The 14,819-nt window shown below is 45.5% G+C and overlaps 1 protein-coding gene across 7 annotated transcripts in view; it reads left to right on the forward strand.

The window, feature by feature from the left end:
• COBL (cordon-bleu WH2 repeat protein) overlaps positions 1-14,819 on the forward strand; it is a 317,955-nt gene that overhangs the window by 112,402 nt on the left and 190,734 nt on the right. For all 7 annotated transcript variants that reach the window (XM_055420349.2, XM_055420346.2, XM_055420348.2 and 4 more), the window contains exon 3: positions 13,137-13,347. In XM_055420349.2, the coding sequence (XP_055276324.2) occupies positions 13,137-13,347 (211 nt within the window). The remainder of the gene's footprint in view (positions 1-13,136; positions 13,348-14,819) is intronic.

Below are 14,819 nucleotides of genomic sequence, written 5' to 3' on the forward strand. Positions count from 1 at the left end.
TTGATGAAGCACAAACTGGAATCAAGATTGCCAGGAGAAATATCAATAACCTCAGATATGCAGATGACACCACCCTTATGGCAGAAAGTGAAGAAGAACTCAAAAGCCTCTTGATGAAAGTGAAAGAGAAGAGTGAAAAGGTTGGCTTGAAGCTCAACATTCAGAAAACAAAGATCATGGCATCTGGTCCCATCACTTCATGGGAAATAGATGGGGAAACAGTGGAAACAGCGTCAGGCTTTCTTTTCTGGGGCTCCAAAATCAATGCAGATGGTGACTGCAGCCATGAAATTAAAAGACGCTTTCTCCTTGGAAGGAAAGTTATGACCAACCTAGGTACCATATTAAAAATCAGAGACATTACTTTGCCAACAAAGGTCCATCTAGTCAAGGCTATGGTTTTTCCCGTGGTCATGTATGGATGTGAGAGCTGGACTGTGAAGAAAGCTGATCGCCGAAGAATTGATGCTTTTGAACTGTGGTGCTGGAGAAGACTCTTGAGAGTCCCTTGTACCACAAGGAGATCCAACCAATCCATCCTAAAGGAAATCTGTCCTGAATATTCATTGGAAGGACTGATGTTGAAGCTGAAATTCCAATACTTTGGCCACCTGATACAAAGAACTGACTCATTTGAAAAGACCCTGATGCTGGGAAAGATTGAAGGTGAGAGGAGAAGGGGACGACAGAGGATGAGATGGTTGGATGGCATCACCGACTCAATGGGCATGAGTTTGGGTAAACTCTGGGAGTTGGTGATGGTCCGGGAGTCCTGGCGTGCTGCAGTCCTTGGGGTCCCAAAGAGTCAGACACAACTGAGCGACTGAACTGAACTTAATTTTATCAGTGAATGTAGTAGGGTTTACTCACCATTCTTATATTAATATTTGGGCTCAATTTCTAGTTATGTTTTAGCAAATCACTTTATTGAAGTATGATTAGCCTATAAAAGCTGCCACATTGAGTGTGTATGACTTCATGAGTTTGTGAATAAGTGTACACATGTGAAACCATGACTTCTGTCAGTCTAGTTGCACTTTTTTTTTAAGAAAATGGACTCACAGATCCTGTCTTAAATTACACACAGGTCTGGTTTTATAAATGCATAAGGAGAGATAGAATATCTGCTTGAAAACTAAAAACATTATTTTGAAAAATGTTTTCAAACTGAACATATTCTTCTAATTTTATCTTAAGTTTTCATTTTCTTCCAAAGTAGAAGTTATCATGGTGCCATTTTGTAATGCAGCTATGAAAGCAGGTTCAGCCATAGAGATTAAGCATTAAAATAGATTTCTCTTTTCTGAGTAGTAAATACTTATCCCTTCCCAAGGGTTCCTGCAGCAGCCTCTGGGCTCCCTTCACAGCTTGTAACTTGCTGACACTGCAGCTTCTTGCTGCAGGAATTGGTTTTATGTTTCTACTCTTTAATAATATAAGAGTGGGCCAAAGTCACATCCTGACCCTCGCTGAAACCAGATCTCCTAGCTGTTTATCAGTGTGATTTCTCTCTTCATTTTATCAGAGAACATGCCCACCTTTTTGCAGGATAAGCAAGTCATTTATAATTTACAGTTAGTACCTTAACCACACTATTTCCAAACATGGAAGATTCTTACAAGGAAAGCATATTAGTCTGTGAAGTCTGGTATATTCTGCACATGGCAGTGAGTTTTCTTTCTGTCTTTTTTTAAAGTTTCCTTTGGATTTAAAAACACAGGTCCCAGTCTGTTCTTAGATGAGATGTGGGAACGGGTGTTCTGGAACTTTCTTAAGGAAGATGCTCTGGTAGGGGCTCTTTTCGGAAGGGTGCTGTCAGCACTGCTCAGGGGCCCTGCGGGGAGAATGCTGGTCCCATCGCTCTAACTGGAAGACAAGTAGAGAGAAAGTCTTTGAAGGGACAGTGCCCTTAGGCAAAAGGGAGCTTCCTAAATGGTGTCAAGCACTCACGCGTTGGGGCTGTGCCATCCTGATGTGGTCAGTTAACTCGTGTCCAGTTGGCATGCATGCCCCAGGGGCCTGGGACAAGAGAAGGCAGCATTCTCTTCTCAGAGTACAGGAAACCTCTCTCGGTGTTCAGTGCTGCGATTCTGCTGCTGTGGGCTGCCAGACCCCTTTTGTAATAACCGAGTTTACAACCCTGCCTGGATTTGTAGGTCCCAGGCCTTGTCAACAGCACAAGACCCCCATGGCATAGGTATTGCCCTCAGTGCCTCTTCTGGAGAGAGCTCACCTGTTCCCAGGGGAAGGGGAGGGGGATCGAGCCCAGCCCTGGTCTTCCCTCCTTCCCCTGCCCCTCAAGGTGTGGGCCATGCCCCCTGCAGAGGAAGGAAGGGAGCTGGCTTCTCTTCAGCACCAGGCCATGAAGGGATGAAGCTGGGAAGGGCAGTTTTGGCGCAGGGAACTCTGCCAGAGGATCACTTTCCATGTAACAGGCTGACAGTCAGGTTTGGTTTAGTTTGATTTATGTTTTTACTTAAATAATTCCTTTTTAAAAAAAGACTTTATTTTTCAGAGCAGTTTTAAGTTCACAGCAAAATTGAGAGGAAGGCAGTGATATTTCTCCCACACCGCCTGTATGCACCTGACTTCCTCCACCATCACACCTCTCACCAGAGTGTGCATCTCTTCTAACTGATGAACCAGCATGCACACGTCATTTCCCCTGAAGCCCGTAGTTCACGCCAGGGTTCACACTCCACGCTGTACATTCTGTGCTGGACAAACGTATCGTAATACGTGTCCATCATTATAGTGTGATATGGAGTATTTTCATTGCCTTAAAAATCCTCCCAGAGAAAATTCCTGGGACAGGAGCGCTTATGTGACATTAACGGGAGGTGACTCTTATTGAACACATAATACATTTGATTATCCTGGTCCTACTGCCTCCCAAATGTTTCTGCCCCATTAAGTCATGGCTTGTTTGAGCTAAATCTAAGAGAAGTTAAAAAAAAAAAACACACAGAATCATTCTGTTGATGCAGAATGTCCTCAAGAATTTCCAATTACTACTAAGTTTCTTTATGAGACTCTTTCCTACAAGGAAATAGCCTGGTTAAGGGTCTGATCATAAACTCTCAACGCCTTGCTTATCCTGTGAAAAGGTGGGGGTATTCTTTACTGAACTCATGATTTAGTCTTTCATAGAAGATGCTGTTACTGTTTTGGAGTTGGTGCTAAACCAGTCATCCTAAGGGACAGTCTCCTTTTGTGGGAGACCGAACAGACTGGGATCCAAACAGACTGAAAAAGTGAAGATGACCGTTTGTTCATTATTGAACTCTTAGCTTTCACGAGGCACTGGGAAGAGGACATGCCAGCAAACAGAAGTAAATAAATGGCATTTGCAAAAGGACTAGCTTGTGTAAGAAGGGGAAAGGTTAGTATTGCTGGAACCTGGATTGAGAGGGGAGATGTGTGGGCCTGGACACAAGGGCCAGCCAGCTGCCAAGAGTCTCCTGCCATCCTGTGGCTCCACGTGCCACTCACAAGATAACAGGTGGCCCTGGGAACACACAGTCCCACTCCAGTGCTGGGCAGGCCAAGGGAAAGCCGGTGCCTCAAAGCATAAATTTAGCTTACACGTAGGAAACAATAGTTCTGCGTTGATGGTAGCATGCAAATTTCACACGTGTTTTTTTAAAGAAGTATAGCCAGTTAACAATGTTGTGATAGTTCCAGGTGGACAGTAAAGGGACTCAGTCGTACATATACATGTATCCATTCTCCCCCAAATCACATGCACTTTAAAAACAAACACTGACAGGCAACTTTAAAGATCTCTGGGCTGTGTCCCAGCCCCTCAGCAGGCTGGTTGACTCAACCACTGAGTGAGAAGCAGAAAAAGACCTGCCTCCATGTGACCTGGACTCAGGAGGCTTTAGATTCTCACGTCACGTGACCTCCAAGATAGAGGTTAATGACACTGAGGTTGCAGTTAAGAAAAAACACAAGTTTCCATGATTGGAACCCAACCAGAATGCACCCCTTGTTGAGATCACCCATCCATGCCTGTCCAGGTAATGTCTCATGGCATCCTGTCTGTCAGGATAACTGTCAAGGCTCCCAGCTTCTGAAATCTCCCTCCAGGTGAAGATGTTCGAACCAGCAGTGTCTTTTAAACAGTTTTACAAGTTGAATGCCTTTGGAGCAGGTATGCCCCTCCAGTTGGCATACACATCCACTCCTCTTTGTCACGTACTCAGGCCCTCTGTAGGGTGGGGAGGCTGCCTGGCTTCTGGGGACATTTAGGTTTCATGAGGGTGGGACCAGTGCTCAGATTTGGCTCCACCATCCTGACGGCCGGGCTTCTGACTCGTGCCTAAAGTGCAGAGCACTCCTGGTCACATTACCGCAGCCTTGTAAATCAGCAGTGGTCACAGGACTGGAAAAGGTCAGTTTTTATTCCAATCCCAAAGAAAGGCAATGCCAAAGAATGTTCAAACTTCTGCACAATTGCACTCATCTCACACGCTAGCAAAGTAATGCTCAAAATTCTCCAAGCCAGGCTTTAGCAATACATGAACCGTGAAGTTCCAGATGTTCAAGATGGTATTAGAAAAGGCAGAGGAACCAAAGATCAAGTTGCCAACATTCGCTGGATCATTGAAAAACCAAGAGAATACCAGAAAAACATCTACTTCTGCTTTATTGACTATGCCAAATCCTTTGACTGTGGATCACAACAAACTGTGGAAAATTGTTAAAGAGATGGGAATATTAGACCACCTGACCTGCCTCCTGAGGAAGCTGTATGCAGGTCAAGAAGGAACAGTTAGATCTGGATATGGGACAAGAGACTGCTTCCAAATTGGGAAAGGAGTACATCAAGCCTGTATATGGTCACCTTGCTTAATTAACTTATATGTAGAGTACATCATGTGAAATGACAGGCTGGATGAAGTACAAGCTGGAATCAAGATTGCCAGGAGAAATATCAATAACCTCAGATATGCAGACGACACCACCCTTATGGCAGAAAGTGAAGAGGAACTAAAGAGCCTCTTGAAAGTAAAAGAGGAGAGTGAAAAAGCTGTCTTAAAACTCAACATTCAAAAAACTAAGATCATGGCATCTGTTCCCATCACTTCATGGCAAATAGATGGGGAAACAGTGGAACCAGTGAGAGATTTTATTTTTGGTGCTCCAAAATCACTGCAGATGGCAACTGAAGCCATGAAATTAAAAGACTCTTGCTCCTTGCAAGAAAAGCTATGACAAACCTAGGTAGCATATTAAAAAGCAGAGACATTTATTTGCCAACAAAGGTCCATATAGTCAAAGCTATGGTTTTTTCAGTAGTCATGAGTGGATGTGAGAGATAGACCATAAAGAAAGCTGAGTGCCAATGAATTGATGCTTTTGAATTGTGGTGTTGGAGAGGATTCTTGAGAGTCCTTGGGATTGCAAGGAAATCCAACCAGTCCATCCTAAAGGAAATTAGTCCTGAGTGTTCATTGCAAGGACTGATGCTAAAGCTGAAACTCCAATACTTTGGCCACCTCACGTGGCGAGTTGACTCACTGGAAAAGACTCTGATGCTGGGAGGGATTGGGAGCAGAAGAAGAAGGGGACAACAGAATTAGATGGCTGGATGGCATCACTGATTTGATGAACATGAGTTTGAGCAAGCTCCGAGAGCTGGTGTTGGACTAGGAAGCCTTGAATGCTGTAGTCTCTGGGGTCACAAAGAGTGAGACGTGACTGAGCATCTGAACTGAACTGAACTGTTCTCTCAGGCCTCACTTGACGGGCCCAGGACCTATGCGGTCATAAAATGGGATTCTTCCTGGTGACCCCCGCCTCAAACCCAGAGCCCCGCCTCTAATTCATGGGCCCTTTGTGGGCAGGCCCTGCTGGCAGCGTGTCATTTCTTGCTTCTGTGTTGCCAGGTGGTACTTCTCTGAGTCTGTTACACCAGAGTCTCCCTGAGTTATGTCTCCGGCCACCTCTTGGCCTCAGTCCCACAGAAGAAAGCAGGCCCATTCAGCCAGTGTGAGATTTGACACGCAGTGCATGCAGGTTAAGTTTTGTGTTGACACTGTCGTGACCTTAGTGGTTTGTACACTTGATGCTGTGGGACCTACTTATCCAGTCCTTGCCTCGGTACCACATGCTTATTTCATGCGAACTGATGGTGCAGTAGTTTTCAATAAGGCCCCAGACTCAGCAGTCTGGATTTTGCACTTTAGGACACATGTTTGACTTTGAGGACCCCCACTACCATGTGTGCCACGGCTCTGCTAGATATCAGCGTACCTGGGCAAGCACAGGGTCCCCGAGGTGAGTCCAGGGTCTCAGAAGGAAGCTGTTGGACGGTTACTGTAAGCAGTTCATGGGACTCTAGCAGCCCGTTCAAGGCCAGCTTTGTGAACTAGATGGACGTGCCCTTTCAGTGAAGGAAGAGCCCACCCATCAGCCAGCCTGATGGAATGGGACACGACCTGACTCCCATGTGGTCCGCAAGTGCCCTGCTCCCCTGGGCCCCACATGTGCTCTGCATCTAGGGGTGGAGTGCAGACACAGGCTCTTCCTTGCTTTGTCCAGCTCTCCACCAGGATTTCAAAGAGAACTGCACAGGAAACAAGACCAGGTTTTTCTTATTAAAACCACTGACTCAAGCATTTTTGGGAAGCTCTATGTAATTGAAGGAAGTGGGAAAAACCACTAGACCATTTAGGTACGACATAAATGAAATCCCTTATGACTATACAGTGGAAGTGAGAAATAGATTTAAGGGACTAGATCTGATAGACAGGGACCAAGACCATCCCCATGGAAAAGAAATGCACAAAAGCAAAATGGCTGCCTGAGGAGGCCTTACAAATAGCTGTGAAAAGAAGAGAAGAGAAAAGCAAAGCAGAAAAGGAAAGATGTACCTATTTGAATGCAGAGTTCCAAAGAATAGCAAGGAGAGATAAGAAAGCTTTCCTCAGTGATCAGTGCAAAGAAATACAGGAAAACAATAGAATGAGAAAGACTAGAGATCTCTTCAAGAAAATTAGAGACACCAAGGGAACATTTCATGCAAAGATGGGCTCGATAAAGGACAGAAATGGTGTGGACCTAACAGAAGCAGCAGATATTACAAAGATGTGGCAAGAATACACAGAAGAACTGTACAAAAAAGATCTTCACGACTCAGATAACCACAATGGTGTGACCACTCACCTACAGCCAGACATCCTGGAATGTGAAGTCAAGTGGGCCTTAGAAAGCATCACTATGAACAAAGCTAGTGGAGGTGATGGAATTCCAGTTGAGCTATTTCAAACCCTAAAAGATGATGTTGTGAAAGTGCTGCACTCAATATGTCAGCAAATTTGGAAAACTCAGCACTGGCCACAGGACTGGAAAAGGTCAGTCTTCATTCCAATCCCAAAGAAAGGCAATGCCAAAGAATGCTCAAACTACCGCACAATTGCACTCATCTCACATGCTAGTAAAGTCATGCTCAAAATTCTCCACGCCAGGCTTCAGCAATACGTGAACTGTGAACTTCCAGATGTTCAAGCTGTTTTTCGAAAAGGCAGAAGAACCAGAGATCAAATTGCCAACATCCGCTGGATCATGGAGAAAGCAGGATAGTTCCAGAAAAACATCTATTTCTGCTTCATTGACTATGCCAAAGCCTTTGACTGTGTGGATAAGCATAAACTGTGGAAAATTCTGAAAGAGATGGGAATACCAGACCACCTGCCCTGCCTCTTGAGAAACCTGTATGCAGGTCAGGAAGCTACAGTTAGAACTGGACATGGAACAACAGACTGGTTCCAAATAGGAAAAGGAGTACGTCAAGGCTGTATATTTTCACCCTGCTTATTTAACTTACATGCAGAGTACATGATGAGAAACTCTGGGCTGGAAGAAGCACAAGCTGGAATCAAGATTGCCAGGAGAAATATCAATAACCTCAGATATGCAGATGACACCACCCTTATGGCAGAAAGTGAAGAGGAACTCAAAAGCCTCTTGATGAAAGTGAAAGAGGAGAGTGAAAAAGTTGTCTTGAAGCTCAACATTCAGAAAACTAAGATCATGGCATCTGGTCACATCAGTTCATGGCAAAGAGATGGGGAAACAGTGGAAACAGCGGCTGACTATTTTTTGGTGCTCCAAAATCACTGCAGATGGTGATTGTAGCCATGAAATTAAAAGATGCTTCTTCCTTGGAAGGAAAGTTATGACCAACCTAAACAGCATATAAAAAAGCAGAGAGATTACTTTGCTAACAAAGGTCCATCTAGTCAAGGCTATGGTTTTTCCTGTAGTCATGTATGGATGTGAGAGTTGGACTATAAAAAAAGCTGATCGCCGAAGAATTGATGCTTTTGAACTGTGGTGTTAGAGAAGACTCTTGAGAGTCCCTTGGACTGCAAGGAGATCCAATCAGTCCATTAAAGGAGATCAGTCCTGAGTGTTCACTCAAAGGACTGATGTTGAACCTGAAACTCCAACACTTTGGCCACCTGATGTGAGGAGCTGACTCATTTGAAAAGACCCTGATGCTGGGAGGGACTGGGGGCAGGAGGAGAAGGGGACGACAGAGGATGAGATGGTTGGATGGCATCACTGACTCCATGGACATGGGTTTGGGTGAACTCCGGGAGTTGGTGATGGATAGGGAGGCCCGGCGTGCTTCGTTTCATGGGGTTTCAAAGAGTCAGACATGACTGAGTGACTGAACTGAACTGAACTGATGTATTTGTAAAGTAATATGTTTTTAAGGAAAGAATTAGAACAATTTTATTCACTTTCTAAATTTAAAAATAGAGACAACAAGTGCTAAAAAATGAATTTCATCCCTATGTTGAGAGGACTTACAATTCATCTGGGAAACAGGTTTAAAAGTTGGAAGGAAAAGGATATTTGAGGAGCTATGGAGAAAAACGCCAAAGATCTGCGCCATTACCACCCCCAGCACTGTGCTTTGTCACTGGCCCTCTTTTTGACTGCCTTTTAGCCTTCCCTTGAACTTGGGACTTAGGACGACAGAGAGGGGAGCAGAGCTCCTGGTCATGGTATCTGTCTTTGTCTTGGTTCAGGCTGCCTTGCAAAATATCAGACAGGGCAGCCTGCGCCACAGACGTTCATTCCCTGCAACCTGGAGGCTGAAAGCCCAGGGTCAAGATGGTGGTGACCACAGGTGGCGTCATCCCGAGCCCTCTTCCTGGTCCAGGCGGCCTCCATTCTTCTCTGTGCTCACACAGCCTCCTCTTGGTGGGTTTGCAGGCAGAGTAAGCTCTCAGTGTCCCATCTTCTGATGACACGAATCCTATCACATTAGCACCCACCCTTATGACCTCTTTTAACCCTGATTGCATCCTTAGAGGTCCCATGTCCAGATGCAGTCATACTGGGATTTGGGGATTCAATGTGAATATGGGGGGGACATAATTTTATTCAGAGCATCATTTATATAGCGTGACCATGAAACCAAGGGGTGTGCTTGGGGTCCTTAGCGATGATGGTCTAGTCACCTTTCTTAATTCACCTGACTCTTGACTCTCTGGGATCAAGTTTTGACGCTCTGAAAACTAGTTTTCTTGTTTGTAAGACTACAGAAACTTTACTGGGCACACTACTTTAAAAGAGTGTATCTTGGTCCTGGGGCAGAGGCAGCTCTGAGAGGTGGCGAGAATAATTGCAGGGCAAGTCTTGAGTCTTTCCACCCGACCACTCTGCACAGGGCTGGGGCCTCACAAAGGGCAGCAGATCAGAGGCGGTGCCAGTCCTCAGAGGGGAGACGCAGAGGGGAGGCCGGCTCAGGAGGCGATGACAGTGTGCAGGAGGAACCAGGCAGCCTCCTCCAGTCTCCGGGAAGTCCTCTCCAAGGCCCAGTGAGGGGCACACAGGGAGCCTGGCTAGAAGCTCTCATCCTCCGCATGTCGAGGTCTGGTCCCTTAGATCTGCAGGGAGCGGGCAGCAGCTTGGTTCCTCCGTGCCCACGGCCGGGCGCTGCGGTGCCCTCTTCCTTCCGGGCGTTTCTCCAGGCGCACCAGAGACTCTGAAAGGCCTGGCTAGCCATTTGGAGGTTTGGGACTTTATATGCCAGTTGACAGTCACTTTCACAGTGTACAACACCCACCCTGTTTTCTGAGGACACTGTCCAGAAAAGTATGGGGTAGAAAGTGGTAACTCAGATCACGCTTTCCATGAGCCTGGGGAGGAATCACCTGAGTGGGAGGCCCTCCTGGAAACGTGAGATGAACTGATGCTTTTGCACCCACGTCCTTATGTTCACCCCTATACTGTGTATCCAGCTCCTTAAATGCGACCCAGATCAGTCTGCATTAGGCTGCCGTGTCTGTCTGAGAGTCACAGAAAGAGGCCTGCAGGACAGAGGGATCTCCCAAGTCTGAGCTCCTCTCGTGCCCCAAACCTCCCCACTTTCCTGCAGAAACCCTCTGTCCTGGCCTGGGTCCCAGCCCTCGGAAGCAATGCTGTGACCCCTTGGCTGGTCCAAGTTGAGTTGGTAATGGGCTCTGTGCTCTTGAGACAATTTAAGCACATGCCATGAACAGAGTGTGTTCCTGAATTTTGTTATTATGGTCTTTCTTTTTTAACAAATTGAATGATAAATTTGAGGAAACATGTCTCCAGCACATAAAATGTTCTGCTTGTGAATCCCTTCCCTCCCCTCCCCCACAGACGTTTTGTTGAGAATTGCTTCTGCCCTAAAGTATTGGCAACATCCCTGCAGCTTCATTATCAAGGATGACAGCAGAGCAAGAGCTTCTGGGTGGGTGCTGACCCACTGATTGTGGAGGAGAGCCAGTCCACTGGTAGAGATGGGGGCACCCAATTCTTTATCCAGACAGAACCGAATACTACACCACTCTTCTGCTTAGCGCATGCCAGGGTACGTCCTACTGCTGCTGCTGCTGCTAAGTTGCTTCAGTCGTGTCCGACTCTGTGCAACCCCATAGACAGCAGCCCACCAGGCTCCCCCATCCCTGGGATTCTCCAGGCAAGAACACTGGAGTGGGTTGCCATTTCCTTCTCCAATGTGTGGAAGTGAAAAGTGAAAGTGAAGTCGCTCAGTTGTTTCCGACTCTTTGCGATCCCATGGTCTGCAGCCCACCAGGTTCCTCCGTCCATGGGATTTTCCAGGCAAGAGTACTAGAGTGGGGTGCCATTGCCTTCTCCAAGGATACATCCTAGATTCTGTTATTACTAGACAAGTTCATTCTCTGTGATGGAAAAGCCTCAAAGCGGCTCTGTACCTTTTCAGGTCAAATTCGATTTTTCAAACATGTTACCAATTAGTGGATTCGAAGAACAGAAGGTTACATTAGTCACTTTGGTATTCTTTGTGGTTTATTGTCTAAGCCTAATTCAACTTTTTGTTTGAGAATTTACCCATATTGGTTTATTTGGTGGCAGTAGACTGTGGGTGTGGGCTTTCCTGGTGACTCAGATGGTAAAGAATCAGCCTGCAATGCAGGAGACCTGGGTTCGATCCCTGGGTCAGGAAGATGACCTGAAGAAGGGAATGGCTACCTAATCCAGTATTCTTGCCTGAAGAATTCCATGGACAGAGAAGCCTGGCGGGCTACAGGCCATGGGTTGCAAAAAGTCAGACTCGACAGTAACTAAGCACAGCATCACAGCCGCTTGTGGGTGTAGTCTAGAGAGGTGAACTGAATCAGCATCGCGTGGAACCAGGGTGCCAACCCCACCTCCACGTCCCTCATGGAAACCAGGGGAGAGTGGTCCCCAGCCGCCAGGATGACGAGAATGAGAGGGAACAGTGTCATCTGCACAGGATGGCTCTGGGCTATGGTGGACACAAAGAACATGGCAACAATAGCAGGCCGTTATTATAGCATCCTTAGAAGTCTCTTTTCTATGCTGACTTTCCCATGGAAGTCTCTTTTTCATGGACTTTAGTGTCTTGAAGTCTTTGGTGATGTCACTTCCTGTTTTGATGTATTAAGCTTATGAGAAAATGATGATTTTTTTTTCTGAGGCTGAAGGAATCCAAGCTGACAGCAACATTAGCCAGCATGACCACCTTCATGGCCCTTGTGAGGGTTAGTGCTGCCCTGACCCCACCACGTGCCCTCTCAGAGTCCTGGGAACAAGCGGGGTGCTGAGTCTGCTAAGTGTGACTCCAGGGTCTCCTGGTTAGAACACAGGCTGTTGCCTAACTAGCTCCTGGATGGTAGATGGGAGTAAGCATCGTGATGGAGATGGCTGATAAGTGTTTTGTGTCAACAAGAAATTTACTGATATTTTTAGTAAGTGAATGGGAAATAGGGCACCTTGAAGCTTTGCCTGTAGTGTCAGTGTTCAGTGCCATAGCCCTCAAGGTAATTGATGACCAGATGGTGGCTGGCCTATGCCTTTACAGGTGTCCATGAGTCCCAGGTCTGCACACTCTTGAAGGCCAGATACCTGGAAGCTTCACTATGACCTGAAATAATTTCTATGCCAATTCCTGGTTAAGAAATAGATCAGAAGACAAGACCTACACTTTTGTGAGGGGTTTATGCTCCGCTCCTCAGGAAATGTGTAGGAAAAGAGAGGTCAGCTTGAAATATAGAAGCATTCTGCCAGCTTAATGTGAATGATGGAAATGAAATATCCCATTCTTTGGGACAAATCCACTCTTTTTAGCTCCCTTAGTAAATAATGATCTGTGGTAGGAGACATTATAAAAGTTTTTGACATTTAAATAACGTAATTTTCATTTTCTTTGTCTTTAAAAAGCATACTTTCTAGCTATAAAGAAAGCCATTGTCTTCTTCAACTTAAAATTTTGCTGTTTAAGATACACAATATTTGCAAAGAATGAAAATTTTATACCTTGTGCCCAGAAGTTCATATCATCTGTGCTGATCTTACAGGATTGAGGTCAACATACTCATGAGCTTACCTAGAAATGCAAGTATTTTTCCAGGAATTCTGATTTTGATGGTGTTTTCAGTACTCTGGTTTCTTAGTGCTGAATGTCTTGAGATATCTCTCTACAGTTATGAATGAGGAAATAACCAGCGGCTGTTTTCTTTCTTCATGAGGATGACCAGTTTGCCCGTCTGCCCTCCAGTGTGTCAGTCCTGACCTCTCTCAACCAGCAGAAGGGAGAGTGCTGACGTTCCCCCTGACCATGGTTTGTTCCTCTCTTCCAGCCACGCGATGATGGACCTGCTGGTTGAACTTTGCCTTCAGAACCACCTGAATCCTTCCAACCATGCCCTGGAGATCCGGTCTTCAGAAACCCAACAGCCTTTGAATTTTAAGCCAAATACTTTAGTTGGGACCTTGAATGTGCATACCGTATTTCTGAAAGAAAAAGTTCCTGAAGCGAAGGTTAAGCCTGTTCCCCCTAAGGCGCCTGAGGTCAGTAGCACGGGAGTCCGTGTGTCATAGGAGAATGTGTTCAGTTCCCTGGGACCCGGGGTACTGCAGGTGTAGCAGAGGGGGCCGGTAGGGTCCCTCCTGACAAAGTTAAACATGCCGTGGTTGAGGTTTCCACTTTCATGGTAGGCAGTTAGGCCCTAAACTGAGTTTTAGGAGACCTAAGTTCACAGCTTTGAATAATGCGCATTGTGTAACACTGCTCCTTTAGATGTCAAAAAAAGGACCTACTCTAGAGCAGAGCCGTCCTCTGCAAAGATGGAAATGGTCTATAATTCTGCTCCCTGCAAGCCAACAGCCCTTGATAACACAAGGACTGCTAAGCATATGAAATGCAGCTAGTGTGATCAAAAACCTGAACTTTGCATTTCTTAAATTTAATTGAAATAACACAAATAGCCAATGACTACCCTACTGGACTAGTCCTAAAGGTTCCAGTAGAGTTCTGGAGGCCTTCCTGTCCATGGCAGAGATTGGAATATGTAGAAGATTCTAAGATCTTCTCTGAGAAAGGAAATAGAAGGGGATTCCCTTTTGAAAAATTGATGTTAGAGATACTTACTCCTTGCACTTGGAGAATATTTTACGCATAGGTTTCAGGCTTTTGCATAGTGATTAGAGATGACTTCATCTGCTTACTGTGCTTTTTAAGAAGGCCTTTATCCTTTATCTCCAGTGAGAAGCAATGCTACTTCATTCTTTTAGATTATCGAACTATCTCCTAAATTTCCTTATGTTTAAACATGGTACTTTGGCCAACAGGTCATGTATTCTAGGTTTAGATAATTAATAACTTTTAATTGGTGCCATATCTAGGTGGCTCAGTGGCAAAGAATCTGCCTGCCAATGCAGGAGACACAGGAGACTCAATCCCTGGGTCGGGAAGAGCCCCCAGAGAAGGAAATGGCAACCCAGTCCTGGATTCTTGCCTGGAAAATTCCATTGACAGAGGAGCCTGGTGGGCTGCAGTCCATGGGGTTGCAGAATCGGACACAACTGAGCATGCACGCACACACATACGCATATTCTGAGTTTCCCCTAATTCTTCAATTAAAATTAATGTTCAAGGAAATTCCTTTTATATTCTGTGGCTTTTCTTACCTTCCTGAACCCTAGCTACAAATTCCAGGGGCAGGTGAGCCCAGGGTTATATAGGAGTTCAATTTGAGAAGCATGGAAAAGATTCATGGTTCCATTTTTCCTTCTAAAACTCATTAAACCCTGACCTCAGATTGGAAGGGAGTGTGAGACCTATGTCATTCAGTCGGTACTCCTCAGGATCTTAGAACAATGTGGGTGACTGGTAAAGACCAAACAGAAGCTGACTGCATGAACCTCAGCTTGCTACAGCTTTCGATGGGCCACTTTATCTGTAGACATTTACAATCAGCTTTAGTCAAATTGACTTTTGTTCTTCTTTCTGATTATAATATCTCTCAATATTATTATATGCC

This window comes from Moschus berezovskii, chromosome 3 (genome assembly GCF_049115385.1).
Source record: "Moschus berezovskii isolate FMDL1 chromosome 3, NW_MosBer_1.0, whole genome shotgun sequence".
Classification (NCBI taxonomy): Eukaryota; Metazoa; Chordata; class Mammalia; order Artiodactyla; family Moschidae; genus Moschus; species Moschus berezovskii.